This window comes from Mauremys reevesii, linkage group 7 (genome assembly GCF_016161935.1).
Source record: "Mauremys reevesii isolate NIE-2019 linkage group 7, ASM1616193v1, whole genome shotgun sequence".
In the NCBI taxonomy this organism is placed as follows: Eukaryota; Metazoa; Chordata; order Testudines; family Geoemydidae; genus Mauremys; species Mauremys reevesii.
In genome coordinates this window covers 65,120,476-65,141,497 of record NC_052629.1, presented here as the reverse complement: position 1 = coordinate 65,141,497, position 21,022 = coordinate 65,120,476, and the positions used below count along the sequence as shown (strand labels likewise).

Below are 21,022 nucleotides of genomic sequence, written 5' to 3'. Positions count from 1 at the left end.
AGCCAATGCTGGCGTCAGACGCATCCACACTTCCCCTGTCCCTGGGGAGGCCCCATTAGCTGACAGAGGGCAAGTCATGGCATAATTATTAGCTCCTGTTTGCCCAGGGCTCTAGTGATGTGAGGGTGGCAGGGCACTGGGCGAGACTGGGGAACTATGCTCAGGGTGACAGTATGTTGGGCTGGTTCCTGGGGCGGGTGATGTGGTCGGAAGGGGAGGGTCTGCATGCTCCTGGGCAGGGGTCTGGGTGAACCACCCTAGCAATGCCAGGGCCCTGGGAAGAACAGACACTTGCCCTCTCCCTCTGAAGGATGGGCCTTTCTTGGAAGAGCAGCTCAGTCCTGGGCCCTGGCTGCTTTGTGCTGCTGGGCTGCCCTGACAAGGTATGTGTGCACCTGTACGTGCACCAACACACACACCTATACACACATGCACACACTCACATCCACATGCACGCACACTCCGATCTGCACACTCGCATACATTCACACCTGCCTGCACACACAGCACACTCACACCTGCCTGCACACACTCACAGCTATATGTACACATCAGCACACTCATGCCTGCATGCACACACAGCTGCACACACACACTAGCACAGTCATACCTGCATGTGTACGGGGAGACTTTGGCAATCCAGTAAAGTATCTGAAACCACTATTACTTATTGCTAACAGTAGCCATGTCAGCAGGGCGTACTGAACCACTATTGCTTGTTGCTAAAAGAAGCCAAGTCAGCAGGCTATAAATTGGTCATGCAGCGGCCTCAGCATAACCAAGGTAGGAGAGGAGGAGCGGGTTTTGGCTGCCACAGACAGGGCAGCTTCAGTGCACATCCTTCCTGCTAAGAATGTTGAAATATGTATTTTAGAAAAACAGGAAGTCTGTCTATATGTGCCTCTGGGAATGTTTGTCAGGACCCCAAGCATAGGCGCTGACTTCTGCTCCTGCCGGTGGGTGCTCGACCCTCTCTGCCCCCGGCCCCACCCCCACTCCACCCCTTTCATGAGGCCCCACTCCCTCCCACCCCTGCCCCACCCCAACTCCACCCCCTCCCTGCCCCAAATCCCTGCCCCAGCCCCAGGGCCACCCAGAGGATTCAGGGGGGCTGGGGCAAAGCGGGGAAGCTGCTTGTACTCACCCGGCAGCAGTCCGGGTCTTTGGTGACATTTCATTGACCGGGGGGCGGGGGCCCTTCAGTTGCTCCGGGTCTTCGGCAGCACTGAAGGGCCCCCCCACTGCTGAAATGCCACCGAAGACCCAGAGCGGCTGAAGGGCCCCCCGCCACTGAAATGCCACCGAAGACCCGGACTGCCGCCGGGCCAGTGCTCGCAGGGCTTTTCGGGGCGGGGGGCCCTTCAGTCGCTCCGGGTCTTTGGAAGCACTGAAGGGCCCCCACGGAGTTGGTGCCTACGGCCCCAAGTCATGGATACTCTGAAGAAAAAAAACCATATCTGGTTAAATTGATGATCAGAAGGAAACCTCTTGCTTGACCTTTAAAAACTGCTTGCTTGGCAAGTTTTCTTTAATGGATATGTCATTGTATTACTAATGTATAAATAAGGCGGAAAAGTTTGAGGTGGGGGGACGTCTCAGAAGAGGCTCTTCAGGGACTCTCCCTCTGGACGCATCTTGGGGTCCCCACTGGCAGACGGAAGTTTGGCCAGCGGAAGCCTGTCACAGTGCCACTCAAATAGGGTGACCAGACAGCAAGTGTGAAAAATGAGGACAGGGGGTTGGGGGGTAATAGGACCCTATATAAGAAAAAGCCCCAAATATTAGGACTGTCCCTATAAAATTGGGACATCTGGTCACCCTACACTCGAAGGCCACACTCAGCTTTGGTAATTATCGAGGGTTGGGGCTGTTTTACTAACCTGTTGCAAACATGTGTAAGTGCTTGAGACTAAGTAAAGTTTAGCTTTAAGTGAAAGCACTCTTGTGTTGTCCTGTTTGTGCCAGCCATCTATCCGTCGGACGGCCGTGTCTCCCCTGATTTATTTCGTGACACCTCCTCACACAGAGTAAAAGTTACCAAAAGCTTTGAGTTAAAAGAACCCCAGGTAACACATGCACACACTCACAGCTGCGCACACACATCAGCACACTTGCACATGCACACTCACCCACAGCTAGCGGTCATGTACTCCGTCTCGCTGACCCAGCCCATCTGAGTGTGCAGTGCTCTTTCTGGGAAAGGCGGCTCTGAGGTTTCATTCCTAGCTGGGAAATCCAGGCAGCGAGTGGCTCTGTGCGGTGGTATGTACCTCAGCCATTTCCTCAAACAGCTCCATGGGAGAGCAAGGCTAGTTCCAGTTCTCAGCCCAGCCAGCAGGAAATGCTGGGTTTGCAATGTAGTTACTGGCTGGCTGGAGCCCGATCCAACAGAGAGGAGAGGAATCACCCTTGGACCAGGAGATTCATCACCAGGACTGCAAACCCCACAAGCTCTTGAGCTGGGGTTAGAGCGAGGGAGGGCAGAGAACAGGTTGTGCCAGGATCCTGCTTCCTGTCCAGGCCTGACCCCGCCTCAGGCTGGTGGGGTTTTTCTGCATTCAGCTCAGAGCCCTGCCTCGGCCACAGGCTTCCATCCAGGCGTCTTGCCCCATTGCTCGCTCAGGGGCCCCTGGCCAGAGGGCAGGGCCACCCAGAGGATTCCGGGGGCCCGGGGTCTTCGGCGGCAGGGGGCCCTTCCGTTCCGGGACCCGCTGCCGAAGTGCCCCGAAGACCCGCGGCGGGGACCCCCCCCCGCTGCCGAATTACCGCCGAAGCGGGACCCGCCGCCGAAGTGCAGCCCGGTCTTCGGCGGTAATTTGGCGGCGGGGGGCCCGCCACGGATCTTCGGGGCACTTCGGCGGCGGGTCCCGGAACGGAAGGACCCCCGCCGGCAAAGACCGGGAGCGAAGAAGCTCCTGCGCCCGGCCCCGCAAGAGTTTTCCGGGCCCCCCGGAGCGAGTGAGGGACTCTGCTCCAGGGGCCCCGAAAAACTCTCGTGGAGGCCCCTGTGGGGTCGGGGCCTGGGGCAAATTGCCCCTCTTGCCCCCCCCCCCCCCGGGCAGCCCTGCCAGAGGGTCCCAGAGGCCAGGAACTGCCGGGGGAGGGCAGGGTTACATTTCCCTCCAGAATGAGTTTTCAAACAGTGGCGCTGGAACACTTTTACTAGTGGGGGAGCTGAAAGCCAGCCCTCTCACCGCTGTCTGCACCCCACCCCACCCCCGGAGCGGGGCCGTGTCTACGGGAGGGGGCACCTGGACAAGAGTAAGGGGGCCGAGGCTGGGGGTGGGTGCAGGGCCCTCAGCCAGGATCCCAGGCCTGGGGCCGGCAGCCGGGAGCCCAGGCGCAGGGCCAGGAGTGCAGCCCTGGGTATGGGCAGGGCAGGCTCCAGGCACCAGGCCAGCAAGCAGCTGCTTGGGGTGGCCAACGGTGAGGAGCGGCAGGTCCAGGTCTTCGGCGGCAATTCAGCAGTGGGTCCCTCACTCCCTCTCGGAGCGAAGGACCAGCCGCTGAATTGCTGCCAAAGACTGAAGCAGCGGTGGTAGAGCTGCAGGTCGCGATCGCAGCTTCTTTTTTTTTTTTTTGCTGCTTGGGGCGGCCCCTGGAGCCAGCCCTGGGTATGGGGTGGCAGCCAGGACCCCGCATGTGGAGCTGGGAGCAGAGCCCTGGGCTTGGCACTGGCAGCTGGGACACCGCACTGGGGGCCAGAAGCAGAGCCCCAGGTGTGGGGCTGGGAGCCCGCATGTGGGGCCAGGAGCAGAGCCCCACGTAACACCCGGGGGTGCTGGAGCACCCCCCGCACCCGTAGTTCCCGCGCCTATGTTTTCAAAGAAACAAAAGATTTGGGGGGGGGGTCCTTCAAAATGTTGTTGTTTTTCAACAATTGCAATGAACATTTTTGACTCAAACAGAAAATGCAAGTTTGGTTTTTCAGTTTTTGGGGTCTTTTGTCCCTGTTTTTTTTTGGGGGGGTGGGGTGGGGGGAAGGGGATATTCGCCATTGAGGAGAAGAATGACTCAAAACCTAGCAAAGAATTGATGATTTGGGCCTTGGTTCATTTCATCAAAAATTCCAGGAAAAAAGCCCAATAAAACCCGACGCTTTTCATATTGTTCCTGCATTTAGGAAGGAAGAATCCCATGAACTGCTACAGGCTGGGGACCAACTGGCTAAGCAGCAGTTCTGCAGAAAAGGACCTGGGGATTACAGTGGACAATACGCTGAATATGAGTCAGAAGCGTGCCCTTGCTGCCAAGAAGGCCAACGGCATATCAGGCTGCATTAGTAGGAGCATTGCCAGCAGATTGAGGGAAGTGATTATTCCCCTCTATTCGGCACTGGTGAGGCCAGACCTGGAGTATTGCGTCCAGTTTTGGTTCCCCCACTACAGAAGGGATGTGGATAAATTGGAGAGAGTCCAGCGGAGGGCAACAAAAATGGTTAAGGGGCTGTGGCACATGACTTACGAGGGGAGGCTGAGGGAGATGGGGTTATTTAGCGTGCAGAAGAGAAGAGTGAAGGGGAATTTGATAGCAGCCTTCGACTACCAGAAGGGGGGTCCTAAAGAGGATGGAGCTTGGCTGTTCTCAGTGGTGGCAGATGACAGAACAAGGAGCAATGGTCTCAAGTTGCAGTGGGGGAGGTCTAAGTTGGATATTAGGAAACAGTATTTCACTAGGAGGGTGGTGAAGCACTGGAATGGGTTATCTAGGGAGGTGGTGGAATCTCCATCCTTAGAGGTTTTTAAGGCCCAGCTTGACAAAGCCCTGGCTGGGATGATTTAGTTGGGGTTGGTCCTGCTTTGAGCAGGGGGTTGGACTAGATGACCTCCTGAGGTCTCTTCCAACCCTAATCTTCTATGATTCTATGAATGGTGGCTTGGCTGCCCTGTATCCCAATGCCTAGAGCAATGGTTAAAGCCTGCAGCATCGTTTCAGGCCCGGAGCTGAGGATGCTTCCCCTGAGCGGAGGAATCTGGAAGAGCTGCCCTGGCGAGCTCCCACACAGCATTGGCCAAGCCTAGTCTGATACGGCCCAGCCGGGACCTTCGCCCTAGCACTTAGCACGCCGGCTGTTGGCAGGGGGTCTGTCTGGTGGTGTGTACGCTGCTGCTCGGTGCTCTCCAATCAGCTGCTCAACAGGGAGAGGTTGGGATCTCTGCTCCCTGCTGAACCACTGATTGGTGGCCAGCTGGCAGTAGTCTCCATGCAGCTGTGACACTTCAGCCTGGGTGGCTGGGGATACCTGGGCTCCCTCGGGCCTTGGCCTGAAGGAACGTGCTGGGGGATAACAGAAGAGGGGCATGAATGAGGAGAGGCGGGTTAGGGGCATCGTCCTGCCAACCACAGCTTACAAAAGACAAGCCAAGGTGGTGGGGCATCAGCAGGTGAGAGGGTGCCCGTGCACATGGCTGGTGCCCACCGATGCAGGCAGCTGTCCCAGCCCAGCCTTTCAGGACTGCTTTTTGCCTTCTTCGTTTGAAGCCTTGCTGTTCTCAGGGAGCGGGGCAGTCAGTCATCCCACTGAGGACAGGCCAAGAGGAGGCACAGACTGCAAGCAGACCTCGTGTGGTGTTTGTGCCCCACACCCAGCCTGTCTAAACCCTGATGGGCAGGCTGGCTGCATGTTGGCAACTAGTCTGTGCCAGCCGGGAGGACAATTCGCTCGTGTTCTTTAGGGGTGAGATTGTCCAGGGGAGGAGCTGTTCCTGCTGACATAAGGTGTTGTGTGACTAGCGAGGCAAGGGTGTATCTAGCTGCATGGCTATTGTGCCTTTGTTCTTTGTGCATTGCAGAGCCCGGGCCCATTCTGGGCAGACTGTGACACACACTCTGTGCTCTCCCTTAGATGGACTTGACATTGGTTCTTTCTTGCTCGTTCTCTTGGTCTGAGCTAAAGTCTGGTCCCAGTAAAGGGCTGTGGCTGCTGCTGTGTGTGGAATCACTCCCTGGGGAGCAGGCTGTGGGCTCCAGGTCTGACACGGCCAGGGCACCATGCGTGCCCCAGCTGAGTTCTCTCTAGCCAGTGCTGGGTGAGGGTAATGGCTCTGCCCCCGCCTTGGGCTTCCCACCCTCATCCGGGCGGATTGGGGAGGGCAGGAGGCTGTGAAGGGGCAGATCGGGGCGCACTGGAGGAGGCAGGAAGCGGCGAAGGGGTGGAGCGGGGCGAGCAGGAGGGGGCAGGAGGTGGTGAAGGGGTGGATCGGGGCAGGCTGGAGGAGGCAGGAGGCGGCGAAGGGGCGGATCTGGGTAGCTGGAGGGGGTGGATTGGGGTGGGCTGTAGGCGGCGATGGGGTGGTTCGGGGCAGGCTGGAGCTGGCAGATCAGGGTGGGCAGGAGGGGGTGAAGGGGTGGATCGGGGTGGGCAGGAGGCAGTGAAGGGGCGGATCAGGGTAGGCTGGAGGGGGTGGAGCAGGGTGGGCGGGAGGCGGCGAAGGGGTGGATCAGGGTGGAGAAGGGGTGGATCTGGGGGGGCTGGAGGGGCAGGGGCAGAGAAGGGGAGGATGGGGGCGGGCAGGAGGCGGTGAAGGGGCAGATCCGGACGGGAGGAGGCAAAGAGGCGGATTGGGGCGGGCAGGAGGGGTCAGGGGGCGGTGAAGGGGCGGATCGGGGAGGGGTAGAGGAGTCGGGGAAGGGGCAGATCCGGGCGGAGCGGGGCGGGCGGGGCCGGTGAAGGGGCGGATCGGGGCCGGCTGGAGGCAGCGAAGGGGCGGATCCGGGCGGCCAGGAGGCGGTGAAGGGGCGGGTCCGGGCGGGAGGAGGCAGGGGCGGTGAAGGGGCGGGGCAGGGGCGGTGAAGGGGCGGGTCCGGGCGGGCCGGAGGAGGTGGCTCCGGGAGGCGGCGGGGCGGGCGCTGCTGAGCTCAGCGCGCTGCGGGATGGAGGCCGCCGCCGAGGCCCGACCCCGGGTGCTGGTGGTGGGCGCGGGGCTCGCCGGGCTCGGCGCTGCGCAGCGCCTCTCCAGCTCCCGCGCCTTCCCCCACCTGCGCCTGCTGGAGTCCACGGGCCGGGCCGGGGGCCGCGTCTGCTCCCAGCGATTCGGTACCGGCCGGGCCCCGCGGGGAACTAGGCCCCGACCCCGCCGGGCTGGGGCAGTGTCCGGGCTGTGCCGGGGTGCGGCGTCCCTGGGGCAGGGATTGGGGAGCTGGGGCAGGCTGCGTGTGTCTGTGCCAGGCTCTGGGGCAGTGCCCCTGTGGCGTGCAGCTGCCTCTTGCCCTGCGTCCCAGCTCCTGTCATTGGGTGGGAACAACCACTCTGGGCGCTTCTTAACCCTCCCGCGTGAGGGCCCAAGTTGGTGTCCACCTGTTAGAGACCAGAATGAGACCTATTGTGGGGCTGGCGAGCTGTGCCAGGCTGGGTGGGTCTGTGCCAGGCTTGGGGGTGGCATCCCTGAGGCTAGGGAGCTGTGCCAGGCAGGGTAGGTATTTGCCAGGCTTGGGGGTGGCATCTCTGGAGCTGGGGAGCTGTACCAGGCTGGGTGTGTCCGTGCCAGGCTCTGGGATGGGGGGTTGGGAAGCTGTGCCAGGCTGGGGGCAGCAGGGTGTGTGTGTGTGTGTGTGCCAGGTTGGGGGGCAACAGGCTGGGTGGGTCTGTGTCAGGCGGGGGGCGGGGCAGCATCCCTGGGGCAGGGATTGGGGAGTTGTGCTGGACTGGGGGAGAGGGGTGTGTGTGTGTGTGCGCGCGCGCGCGCGCCAGGCTCTGGGACAGTGTCCCTGTGGCGTACAGCTGCCTCTTGCTCTGCATCCCAGCATCTGTCATTGGGTGGGTGAGGGGATTCACCCTGGGGCTCTTTGAAACCCATCTCTGCCTTTGAGTGGTCTGTGGGTGAATGATCCCCCCTGATCATGACTAGTGAGAACAACCACTCTGAGGGCTTCTTAACCCTCCTACGTGAGGACCCAAGCTGGTGTCTACCTGTTGGAGACCAGGATGAGACCTATTGTGGGGTTGGGGAGCTGTGCCAGGCTGGGGGGCAGCAGGCTGGGTGTGTCTGTGCCAGGCTGGGGGGAGCAGTGTCCCTGGGGCTGGGGGAGCTGTGCCAGGCTGGATGTGTATGTGCCAGGCTCTTGGGCAGGGGGTTAGGGAGTTGTGCCAGGCTGGGGGCAGCAGGGTGTGTGTGTGTGTGCGCGCGGCAGGTTGGGGGGCAACAGGCTGTGTGGATCTGTGCCAGGCTCTGAGGTGGCCTCTCTGAGGTAGGAGGGTGGGGAGCTGTGCCAGGCTGGGGGCAGCAGGCTGGGCGAGTCTGTGCCAGTGCTGTGTAATGTTTCCCCTGCCTCCTAGGGAGTGAAGTGGTGGAGATGGGCGCACACTGGATCCATGGACCCTCCAAGGAGAACCCTGTCTTCCAGCTGGCATCTGACTATGGGCTGCTGGACGAGGAAGCCATGTCCGAGGAGAACCAGCAGATCGAGGTGGGGGGCCACCCCCTCCTGCCCGCGGTGTTCTACTCCAGCGCGGGGCGAGTCCTGAGCCCAGAGCTGGTGGAGGGGGTGAGGAACCTGTTCTCCACCCTGCTGGACCAGACACGTGAGTTCCTGCACATGCCGCAGGTCTCTGTGCCCAGTGTGGGCGAGTATCTGCGGAAGGAGATTGCCCAGCAGGTGAAGGAGTGGACGGACGACGACGAAACCAAGTGGCTGAAGCTGGCCATCCTCAACACGTACTTCAAACTGGAGTGCTGCGTGAGTGGGACCCACAGCATGGATGACGTGGCGCTGGGGCCCTTTGGGGAGTACGCCATGCTCCCCGGCCTGGACTGCACCTTCCCTGGGTGAGTGGGGCAAGCTGGGGCCGGCTGTGCTTTCTCAGTTCTTGCAGGCTTTGAGAGCAACCTGGTGCAGCGTCTGTCCATCCTAAGTAGAGTCCCGCAGAGTGGGAGAGCCCAGCTCCCGCTTCCAGGCTCTACAAACAGCCCAGCCTCTGCTTTTAAAAATGGCCCTGCAGAGCAAAGGACTGACTCTTAGCCCTCCGCCCGCAGCGCAGGGAGCCTGCAGTCCCAGCTGGGCCCCCAAGCCTGGAGCTGGCGAGGGGAAGGTGGGCTGAGCTTTCTCCCGTGGACGGCAGTGGGAAAGGCTCTTGCAGGTGTTGCACTGGGCCCAGTATTACAGGGGCTGCGTCCCTGTTTAGGAGGAGCTGAGAGCTCTTTCCCGAGCCAGAGGGTGACTTAAAACGGGGAATGCAGGCAGGGGAGTGTTTCCATAGGGCTGTGTCCACAGACAGCTGGGAGCACGGCCCTGGCTGCTCAAGAAGCAGCAACCTTGTCGCAGTGTTGTTTGTGTTGCTGTCCCAGAGGGCAGCGTGTGCTGTGTCTTGCCGAGCCGAGGGACACGGGCTCAGTGCCGCTCGGCAGGCAGGAGTGGCCTCTGGTGTGTCCCTGCACTGCCAAATGCTTGGCTTGTCCCCTATGTCTGTGCAAAGCGGTAATGCCACTACTGGCTCACTGGGTGGCAGGGTGCGGAGCCCAATGTGTCAGCCTTGGGGGCAGGGGCCCTTGTGGTGGTGCCATTTTGGGGAACACTGGCCGTAAAAGGAGGCCCCTCACGCCCCTAGAAAGTTGTGGAAATGCTCATGCATTGTCTCCCGTTGGTGTGCGTGTGCCCGTCTGTGTGTCTGTCTCCCCCACTCCTCTGCTTCCCTCTCCGGGTATTTCTCTGGTCTGCCCTGCACAGAGGGAGCCCAGCAGTCATTCAGTTGCCCACGTGCTGGGGCACCCCAGTAGTCCAGGGCAGCTCCAGCAGCAAGGAAGGCTGTGAGGGGGTGTCAGGCTCCCCTAGGGAGCAGAGAGGGGGTGATTTAAAGCCCACTCTGCTGCCCCTCTCTCCTAAACCTGGTCTGGGGCACTGGGGCTGCTCTGGGCCTTTCCCTGTGGGGAGGCAGCTGAACTTGCGTGTGGGTCTGTCTCAGCTTGGGGAGGAGGCCAGTGGCCCCCAGCGAGCCCTGGGCTGATGTGCTGGCACTGGGCGCTTCCTCTCCCGCAGCGGCTATGGAGGCCTGCCGGACTGCATGCTGACCTCGCTGCCCAAGGAGAGCGTGCTGTTCCACAAGCCAGTGACGGCGGTTCGCTGGGGCGGCTCCTACCGGGAGGAGAGCCAAGAGGGGCGGACGTTCCCGGTCCAGGTGGAGTGTGAGGACGGCGAGAGGTTCCTGGCGGATCACGTCATCATCACGGTGCCTCTAGGTGAACCGCCTCGCGCCCCCCTTGCTCCCGAGCGCCTCGCTTCCATCTGTCCCCACTGCGGCTCCTCTCTGGTGAACCAGATGCTGCCCCGTGGGTTGGCTTGGCCGGGCCCTGCCCTGCCTGGGCTCACTGGCTTGTCTTCTGCCCACGGGAAGGGCAGTTCTGCCCTGATGCCCCAGCTGTGGCATTGTCCCTCCTTCCAAACCGAGCCCTGGTGAAACCTCATCGCGGGGTGTTTCGCCAGGGAGGAAGGAGCTCTGATGATAACCCAGCCTCCCCTCTCCCACCAAGGGGCTCTGTGCAAGAGAAACCAAATTGAACTGCATTGTAAAACAAGAACACAAGCTGGCTTCGATCAGTCCGACAGACCCCGTTCCCCTCACTCAGCTGTCCCCTGGGCTGCGCTTTGCTAGATCTACTGGCCCCAGAGAGTCTCAGGGCAGAGAAGACCCAAACCTCCAGTGTCAAAACCCAGGAGGAGAAAGCCCCTTGGGTGGTATCTCTGTACTTCCCGAAGAAGCTGAGGGGCCCACGCCCAGCTGAACAGAGAGCACAGGCTGGGCAGTACCAGAGGGCATTCTGGCACCCACGCCCAGAGGGAGTGGCAGGATAAATGGGGGCAGCCCTTGTGCACACTGAGGGAAAGGCTTTGTAGCCGGTCAGACCTGGAAGGCTTGCCATGGGGAGGGCTGGCCGGGAAGGGCACCCAGATCCCTGCCCTGATGCTGGGCGAACCCGATCAGTAATCCCCCAACTGGTTCCCGCAGGGGGCGGATGTGGGAACTCCCCCCACCCCAGAGACCCAGTGTGCAGGGCCCCTGTGGGCAGAGACGTGGCTGCATGTCTCACCAAGGGCCCTGAAGTCAGCCTCGCTTTTGGAGGCCCCTTGATGAATTGTCCATCTTGGCCCACGGGTTCCTATCATCCAGGCCTGCCCCTTGCCGGATGATCGCAGACACCAGCAGTGGGTGGCAGTGGCCGCAGCAATGTGACAATGAGGTGCCCGTGGACCCAGTGCTTGGGCACACGTTGTGCCTGCTGCTTCAGCACCAGGGTGGATTTGATTTAAATCAAATCACTAGTCAGGAAGATTCGATTTAATCATGGATTTCTACATAAAAGTGCATTCTTCTTGGTTGTTACCAACCTGAAGATCCCGCATGTTCAGACATGTTCCTTTCATCATCTTCATCGCAGCTCCTTCCTGAGAAGGAACACTTCTCGTGATGTTGCTTCATTTGGGAAACCAGGCCTTGCATTTCTTTGTTGCACTGTTTGCCTTTTTCACACGTCTGTTTTACTCACAGGTAGAGGAACTTCATTAAAATATTCCCAAACTGGGTCTCTTTTATGGCCTGCTGCCATTATAGGTTTTCCCTTCTAGTGAGAGAATGGTATGGTAGATCTCAAATCAATGAAGGCTACACTCAGAAAGACCTCAAGACTTCTGGAATATGCTGCTCAAACAGTTTCACTTTTGTTTCTGCTGCCTGTCTCTCCCTTCTCACATTTATGTCCAGACTTCTTCTCCTTGTCCAGATCTATTCCGCCCCCAACAATCTTCTATTCACTGAACTTTTTGAAACTTTGCACTTTTAGAGAGAGGTAAAGGATTGACTCTGTGTACACAAATGTATATATATAAAACATTTTTGCTCTTAACAAGCATGTTATCTCTGGAGGCACAAATCCACAGTTTGAGAACTGCAAAACTAAGCATCTCTGATGGTATCTTCTAGACTGAGCACTGAGTCCCATTGGGTAGATTAACCTAATTAATCGATACAGAAGCCCCTGGAACCCCATAAGATTGGGTCCCTAATCCATGAACTATTGGAACTCATTTACAAAACTTTTCTTAAACATTGAGACAATATATTCATGTATACTATAGAATTAGAATTTATAATCCCTATTCCATAATGAGATCTTTGATCAATAATGTATCTTAATTAAAACTAACTTTAGATAGTTTTTTTTTTCCTCAAAAAGCATTTTATCAAAGAAATCTGATTTAAATTTAAAAAATCAGATTTTTTTTTGTTTTGTTTTATGTTTTTAAATCATTGATTTTTATCCACCCTGTTCAGCACCCACCAAACATGACTCTGGGCTGTGCCAGCCATGCCCGCCCTCGCCAGCTCTGTCCTGCTGTAGCAGGGGCGCTGACAGCTCCACAGGGGCAGCTGGGCAGCGCAGGATGGAGTTCTCCCAGCCAACAGCCGACGACCGGAACTGACTCCCAGGAGCAATTGGGTGGGTGTGGAATTTGTCCAGGTCCCTCTGCCCTGACCTGGTCTCCCTGCAGCAACTGCACGCTCAGGCTGTGGATGAGGCCGAGACCTTGGTGCCGGGTGGCATCCATGCCATGCTCAGTTATACAGAGGCCTGGGTGGTTAATGACAAAGGACCGCGGGCTATTGCAGCCATGCATCCAGAGCAAACAATGCTTGTGTCTTTTATAAAGAGCCAAGACTTGGAGGGTGCTGGGATGGCAGGTAAGGCTGCTAGGAGGCGCGTATGGGTCAGTCTGCTCTCTGTAGCAGAGATCAAAGCGAAGGGCTAGCTCCCCTTCTGCAGTGTATCTCAGTGTGCCAGTTCCCAGGTGAGGTGGAGCCCATCCAACGGGCTGGGAGGCAGCTCTGCGAAGGGCACCGTGAGGGGCAGGATCGCTGGCTGTGGCTGCTGCAGCAGTGCCAGGGACAGCAGCAGTTTAACTTTCTCTGACCAAGCCCAGGAATCGACCCTGCTGCCACGCTGGGTATAATCTCAGCGGGGACAGATGCTTGTCAGCCAGGATGTGCCAGCTTGCCACATACAAGGGGAACAGAAACCCCAGCAAGCTTGGGAAGGTCAGGGGGCGGAGCGCATGCCACTCAGCAAGGGAGCAGGGCTGCCCAAAGGGGGGGGGGGCAAGTGGGGCAATTTGCCCCGGGCCCTGCAGGGGCTCCCACAAGAATATAGAATTCTATAGTATTGCAACTTTTTTTTTATGGAAGGGGCCCCCGAAATTGCTTTGCCCCAGGCCCCTGAATCCTCTGGGCGGCCCTGCAAGGGAGAGAGACAATGAGCTGTCAGCCCTGCTGAGCAGCCCTTGGCAAGGATGCGGAGCAGCTGCATGAGAGCTGAGGGGACCCGCCGAGGAAGAGCGAGGGTGGTGGCTCTGTTTGCTGCTCTGGGAGGAGGCTGGGACATTTGGGTCCTGCCCGCCCTGGCAGGGCCCCAGACAGTGCCTCCTAGCTGGTTAAGGGGAAGGCCATGGTACTTGGAGCTGTTTGTCTCCTGTTTCAGCCCAGCACTGGAGAAGGAAGCTCTCCACACCCCAGCTGAGTGTGTGAAAGGCTGAGAATGCCCCATCCACATCTCAGCTAGCCAAGGAGTGCTCCCCCAAACAGGACACCCCTGCTATCTCTGCAGCAAAGAACCGCTCCCTTTAAAGCTATTTCAGCCTCTGCCTATCCTACAGGAGCAAAACATGACCCAAGCCCATTGTCTCTCCGGTGGTAGGGCCCTGGATGGATGGCTTCCTGCCCCGCCCCCAGCCAAGGAGGGGCAGGGCTAACTGCAGTCAGTCTGGGGGTTAAATCTAGCCTGTCTGGCAAGGTCCCGCTCTCTCCCCTGAGCCAGATCCCTTCTTCAGCATTCAGGAGGCAGCAAACACTTTTCGTCGTTGTTTGGTTCTTGAAAAGAATTAATCCAGGGGACTTGCAATGTCCAATCAGAGGTAGAGTTCTTATGAATGTGCAGAAATGCCAAGTGATTTAGATGTTCTTGGCCCATTGTCATTTGTAAATAATTTTTCAGTCTGCACAGGAAACTGAATGATCGCTCAGCGGTGCAGGTTGTTTGCATAGCACAATTTCAGGAGAATTGTAACTTTGGACAAAAACATCACTCAAGCCTTCATTTTGTTTCAGAAATTGCTTCACTCGGCTCACCAAATTAAGCTGGCAATTTCTCGATCTGCAAATATCACTCAGCATTTCTAAATGAAGAGAGAGCCCCTCCATGTTAATGTCACCATGGAAACCGTCACTTATTGGGACACTGTCCTGTTTTGAGCCATTTACTGCATCAGTTATATGCTTCTCCAATTTTACTGGGAATGTAAAGCTTTCTGTTAAAAACCTCTGTTCAATGACAGCTTTGCAGGCATCAATGATCCTGACATATGTTTGGGGTCACTGAAAGTGTGAGGAAGGCTTCCTTGGTTGAGCCATCGTGGTGGCTTGTGTTTTCTCAAGAATGTAGGATCAGGTAAATAAAGATTTCTTGCCTTACCGATAGTTGTTTCCCAGAAGTGATTCTATTATGAGTCGATGGGCATCCCACTCAACACCTCTTGCAACACGTTCTTCATAACGCTTGCCAATGACACGTTTGGGTTTTGAATTTTTGCATTAACTTTTTCTACAGAACCTATGGATTTCAGAAGAACTGATAGTGTAAGGTACATTGAAAAAGATTAAAGTCACTTCAAGAATCCACTGCATTTTGAGCCAAATTCATCTGAAGAGTGACTAAATTCATCCAGGCAGTTCATCATGGCCTCTTAGTTGTTGAGCAGTGATTTAATGCTGCTGATTCTTAGTGCCCATCTTGTTGGGCACAGTGGTCGTAAAGAAGGCTCCCCTTCACTCTGAAACTCTCTGAATGCTGTCATACGCTTTGACTCCCTGAGGGCATTGATGAGATCTTTCACCATTGAAAACATATCACAACATTCTGGAATATTATGCAGGGCATCCTGCGTGGCAAGGTTAAGGGAATGTGCAGCACAGTGCATAAATTCCACTCTCGGCTCTCGATCCTTCACTCTGGCTTGGACCCCACTAAATTTACTGGACACATGACTGGCTCATCCATTACAATGGCGTAAAACTTAGAAGCCTTTATCTTTTGCACAATTTGTCTTAGCACCATCATTGCCATTGTTTCGATTATTTTGTTAAAAACCTCATGTGACAGCCACGTGTATTTTGGGCGACTAGGCCACTGTCTCAGTTCCTCTGAATCTGTACTGCATAGCAACAAGGGCTGCATGAAATTTGAATCACTCTCATTATGTCTACGTAATGCTATGCCTTGTTGAGCTAGGTACCGAACACTGTTAAAAATGTTGTATAATGCATTCCTAGCTGATTGTGGTTCTTCTCTGTAACTGGCTGACATCAGTGCAGAAATATTTCCCTGCGATTGCAGAGCAGCATACTTCATTACCACTTCCTTGTGACAGGAGGATTTTTTGTGTGATGTAAAACCACAGAATGCGTATGTCCAGTCTTGGAATCCAGATTAAATGTTGATTCGGCCTTCATAGAAAATATAAAGATCTTCTTTTCAGAACAGTTTTTGCAGACTGATCAAAAAGCGCCACAAGATTACAAGGGCCAATTTAGAAGTGGAAAGTCAGAAGCAACACTTGCCTGCTTCAATACATTATATTTTGTTGTACGCTTATACAACCAATTATATACTTTACTTTAAAGAGTATAAAATAATCATGTATCGTGCTAAACACGATCATACCCCAAACTGACCACTAAATTGAAGTTGCGTGTTTTTCCCCTCAGGCACTCAAACAGTATACGGATGCCTTTCAAATGAAGGCGGATTAGGGCTATATTTGTAAGAAATGCAGCGGTGCAGAATGGGTGAATTCACGACACTGACTTTCAACCTTCTGCTTAGACGATGATGAAATGACACGGGTCTCCATCACAGTCCCACGTCATTGTCATCATTGTGTATGCAGACTGTTGGAAGACTGCGCGTCGCAAAAGCACCTTGATAATTTAGCCTGTTTTCACGACACAGGGTTGCGCTACCTTAAGAAATAAGGTTAAACTTGCCCTTTAAGTTGATGCTCAGTGGACAATTGTGAACAGACCTATTATTCACATCAAAATATATGTAAAATATAAGCCCAAACATTGGTGGAGCTTGGCCCACATTCCTGAATAGTGGTGGAGCATGGGCACCACAGGCCCATATAACTCGCTGCCTATGTTCGTAGGGTTCCTTAAAGAACATCATGAGACCTTTATCGACCCTCCGCTGCCTCCCCGGAAAGCAGACGCCATTAGACAGCTGGGCTTTGGGACGAACAACAAGATCTTCCTGGAGTTTGAGCAGCCGTTCTGGCCACCAGACTGCCAGCTGATCGAGGTTGTCTGGGAGGACGAGTCTCCTCTGGTTGAGGCTGGGACCGACCTGCAGGCCAACTGGTTCAGAAAACTTATCGTCTTCTTGGTCCTCCAGCCGCCGGAACGGTAAATGGGGGCCTGAGTTGAGGCGTGGTAACTGGCTTCTGCGGGTACTCTGGGTTAGAACAGACAGTACAGTTCAGCTCACGAGTGTGCCACGCACCAGTCCCATGCTTCCCTGTCATTCAGGGGACTGGTTCATGGCAGTGTTGTGGCCTTTTCTCACTGGAGCCATCCAGCAAACCCTACCCACTCAGCCCCTTGAGAACTGTCGGTACCCAGCTAAGTGGGCAGGATGCCAGGGAATACAGGGCAATGAATGTTACTGACCGGGCCTTGCAGAATTGATTTGTCCACTCCAGTTTATGTAAAACCCTTGGTTCTTGTCCTTGTAGCAGCACAGAGAATTTTCTGAGTGTGGGCCAAGTATAACTGGTTCAGTGTTGCCCTCCTGACTCTGCCGACAGGCAGCTCCAGTGCTGCTCAGAGCTCTGCCAAGCAGCCGCAGAGTGCAACTGTGACCCTAAGAGCCTCTAACACCTACTGGCATAGGTTACGCTGTCTCCCATCAGACCTTTCAACTCACTCCACCCACCCCTCCATTGTCATGGTATTTATCTAAAGGGTTCTGTCACCCCTGAAAGTGTGAAACTGGATCTCTTGCCACCCTGAGTCTGTCCTGCTCCCAGCAGAGGCCTGGCCCACAGCTATTTCCTACCTGTACCAGTGACTCACTGCACCTGGGAGTTTTGGGTCACAGCACCTGCCAGCTGTGCCTCAGTTTCCCTGCTGGCTGAAGTGCTGGCCTGCAGCTTTCCTAACATTGCCAGATTCCCACCATTCCCAGCAGCCATCTTTGCTTTCAGCAGAGTTGTGGCCCTCAGTTGTTTACCTAGAGCGAATGGCCCAGGATAGAAGACTCTGGAGATCTGTGGTTGGTGGCCCATACCCCGATTGGGGTGACGGGCATGAGAGTGAGTGAGTGACCAGGGTCCCCCCGTGCCTAGCAGATCCTTTCTCTGGAATGAAGCTGCTCACCTGTCTTTTCTTAGGTATGGGCACGTCCTCTGTGGCTTTATTGCTGGGAAGGAATCTGAGTACATGGAGACCCTCAGTGACGCTGCAGTTCTTACGGCCTTAACTGATGTCACCCGTAGACTGACAGGTAACCCCCCCTACTGGCCCACATGTGAACTCTTCAGTTCATTGGCCTGAGCTTTCAAAGGGACTGGTGATGTTGGGGCCTCGCTGCCTGGGACCTCAGCTTGACATCCCTTAAAGGGACCTGCTTTCCAGCAAGTGCTGAGCACCCTCCCTCTGGAAATCAGGCCTCGCCCTGGTGCCTCCAGCTGAGGCCCCCAAAAGCACTATCCCCTTTTGAAAATGGAGGCCATGAACCAGAAGCCAAGGGCTCCACGCCGTCAGAGTCCCACTGTAGGAAGCGAGCCACCCAACACGCAGGGGAGAGCTCGCCTGGGGCGACGGCAGCTGTTGAGATTCCAGCTTTGCTGCGTTAGTTGAAGTGCAAGGCCCCACATTTGGTTCGCAGAGCTGACTGCAAAGGCAGGCACCTGTAGGATGTGGAACAGTGAGCTGGGCTCTTCGGCCATGTCCTGGTTTGTAAATGATGCGTAAGCAGGTGGCATTATCCCCCTCCTCGTCTGCTAGCACAGCCCCTACATGCTGGGTGGGATCCCAAATTACCCCTTTCTGCCTGGCCCCTTATTGTTCACTTTGAAGCCCTGTTATAATCCTGAACTGGAGCTAATGTGAGTCACCTGGTCTGGTTGCTAGGGTGAGTCGCAGACCAGCTCTGCATGTCTGTGCAGAGTTCTAGCACCTGACGCCCTATGAATGCTGCTTGTGCTCTGAGATGCAGGCCCCCTTGCCGGGTGTTCAGCTGCTGTGTTTGTGGTTCAGGGAACCCTCACCTCGCCCCGCCGAAGAAGGTGATGCGATCTCAGTGGCACAGCGCTCCCTACACCAGGGGCTCCTACAGTTACGTGGCCGTTGGCAGTTCAGGAGATGACATTGACGCACTGGCTCAACCCCTTCCCGAGGATGCAGCTGACCCCCGGGTAATGGCTTTGCTTTCACACCTGGGTACGGTAGCAAAGGAGTGCAGTGTTCCGTCTGCACGGCCTGTGGGGTGAACAGCTGCAGTTGCCGTGGGGGGCTGGAGATGGGAATTAGCTGCCTTTGTTTGATTGTGACAGTCCTGTCTGATGTCTGTCTTCTCCCCACCATCTCTTGCTCCTCCCTCTGGTCTGACTGTCAGGGCCCAGCTGGTGCATTGTCCCCCTCTGCTGGGGGATGGAGCGTTTGTCCCTGGTTGGCTGGCATAGCACAGGGCATTGGAACAGGCTTCGCCACCATGGGGAAATCCCCCCCCCCTTGCACTAGTGCAGCCGGAGCTCTGGCAGAGCTAACGAGGGGATGGATGCCACACCAGACGCTGGCATCTGTCAACTCTGAGCAGGGCTAGATGTGCTTATGGCAAAAATGCCCAATCCCTGGCTGCAGCACAGCACCAGAATGACAGCTACAGCATTGGTGTATGTGCCAAGGGAAATGGGGAGGGCAGCTTGGCATTGAAATACCCAGGGAATCCACTGCTTAATAAAGCCCCATTCATCAAGAGCTAAACTAGAAGGATGTGGGATCTGGGCCTCCCGCAGCCATAATGAAGCTACAGGGCATGGGTATATCGCAGCAAAGCCCTTATGAATGGCTCAACAAAATGCCCTAGGCACCATGACCCTGGACAGGTCACTGGGACGTTTGCTGTCCTCAGCATGGGAAGTTCTATGGGAGGTGTGGTATACGTAGTGCAGTGCATGCACAAAGCTGTGGCTGCAGTGGGGATCACCCTGGTAGTCCCCCACCCCGGTTCTGTGTGCATCACACGTCCTGTGGGAAGCTGGACGATTATCCCTGAACAGGGCATGCAGCCGCCTTTCCGCATGAGTCCAAGAACAGTGTGATTAACCCTGCAAGTGCTGTGCTCACGCCTGCTTCTGCTCTTCCCACTGCAGCCGCTGCAGGTTCTCTTTGCTGGAGAAGCCACGCACCGGACTTTCTATTCCACTACGCATGGGGCCCTTCTGTCGGGCTGGCGGGAGGCCGACCGTCTGCTCAGCCTGTATGACACGTCTGAATCCCACCAGCACAAGCCTCGGCTCTGATGCCACTTGCTCGCTTCTCCTTGCTGCTGGGCTTCTGGTTTCCAGCTCATTACTCAACCTCCGATTCCTTCTGTCCCTTGCCGTTGCCAAGGGAAAGGGGTTAGTTTGTCTCTAGCCGGTGTGCCCACTCTTTGTGGCTTGTCTCTCTGATGTCCCTGCGATCAGACTAAAGGCAGGGTGGCTGTAGGCTTGAACCCAGCACTGGGAGCTGCAGCACCCACACGGACGAGGGGGACTGGGGAATTGAAACGCCACCTAACTATGCAATGGAGTGCTGTCAGTACTAACAAGTAAATCTCTATCATTAGGGCTTTGCGGTTGCAGCTTGTCTTCTCTGCCTGCTCCTGAGAGGAACATAGTAGCCAGGATGCTCCTGAGACAGGTGGTGTAAATGTGTGACCCAATCCCTGAACACTCCTGAGACAGCCACTGTAAACTTGTGACCCACATGCCAGATCCCAAGCCCTGAACACTCCTGAGAGAGGCGGTGTAAATGTGTGACCCGCAAGCCCCACTGAAAACAATGGGCCAGAATCCCATTCTCTCCAGTGGGATATTCCCATCGCTAGGGTGGGAAGTCGGCCCATGGAAGGGCTGTGTGAAAACTGCTATCTGAATTTCCCCCGTTGTCCTCTCCAAGGCAAAAAAGTGTGGATCCTTGCCTGGCTGAGGGGGAGTTTCAGTGTCCCAAAGGCCTGGCAGCCCCATATTCAGTATGGCTCTGCGCCCAAGGTGTGGGGAGAGTAGAGCTGAATGCTATGCTCCTCAGCCTGCCCCACAGACACCAGCAGCAAGTCCAGGTAATACAGCCCAAGGGAAACCTAGGGGCAGCCACGTCTCTTGAGCCATAGTGCGAGTTCTCCATTGTCTAGGAGTTCGTCCACCCCGTCCCTTGACTGCAGACAGGAGGGAGAGGAGCTCTTGTTGCTGGTGCTCAAAGGCCTGAAAAGTGCTGCTGCTGCTCCTGCTCAAAGCAGAGTAGCTCCTGGGGCCTGAGCATCCCCCTCCCCTTGCCAGCAGGAGACACCAGCACCAATCTTACACATGTCCTGGAGTGTGAAAGCACAGTCTGGCCTCAGCTTGTCTGCTCCCTGGAAAAGATTAGTACCAGGTTGAACTTCCTCTGAACTCAGCTGGCCTGTTATCCACTCAACCTGCCCTGATTTAAGCCACATACAAGCCAGAGGCCATGGAGATGAGCTGCGGGAGCCAAGACAACAGCAGATGAGGCTGTGGGGTACTCAGGCAGTGCTGCAAGGGTGGGAATGGCAGGACTAGTGATGATGCCAAGGTTATGGAGTGAAGGGTGGAGTTAGCAGGGGCAGACATGCAGCGGTGGGTGGAGGCTCTTCTCACCCTGGAGATCTGGTGTCCAGTGGCTTCAGTTTACTTATCAGAAGAGACATGGAAAGGGCAGTTTCTACCTATAGCCATTAGGACCCCCACAGCAATGTGACTG

General features: G+C 56.2%; 1 protein-coding gene across 3 annotated transcripts; it reads left to right on the top strand.

Moving 5' to 3' along the window:
• Window positions 1-6,824: 6,824 nt before the first annotated feature.
• Window positions 6,825-20,892, top strand: PAOX (polyamine oxidase). Of its 3 annotated transcripts, XM_039547250.1 has the most exons (8): window positions 6,825-7,036; window positions 8,276-8,406; window positions 8,545-8,765; window positions 9,973-10,172; window positions 16,189-16,444; window positions 17,431-17,543; window positions 18,299-18,456; window positions 19,414-20,892. In XM_039547250.1, the coding sequence occupies exons 1-8, from the start codon at window positions 6,874-6,876 to the stop codon at window positions 19,561-19,563; spliced, it is 1,392 nt and encodes a 463-aa protein (XP_039403184.1). In that variant the 5' UTR covers window positions 6,825-6,873; the 3' UTR covers window positions 19,564-20,892. The 3 variants fall into 3 exon arrangements, with proteins under 3 accessions (XP_039403184.1, XP_039403182.1, XP_039403183.1); XM_039547248.1 differs by having other exon boundaries at window positions 6,826-7,036; window positions 8,276-8,765; XM_039547249.1 differs by lacking the exon at window positions 6,825-7,036 and adding an exon at window positions 7,104-7,412 and having other exon boundaries at window positions 8,276-8,765.
• The last annotated feature ends 130 nt before the right edge of the window (window positions 20,893-21,022 follow it).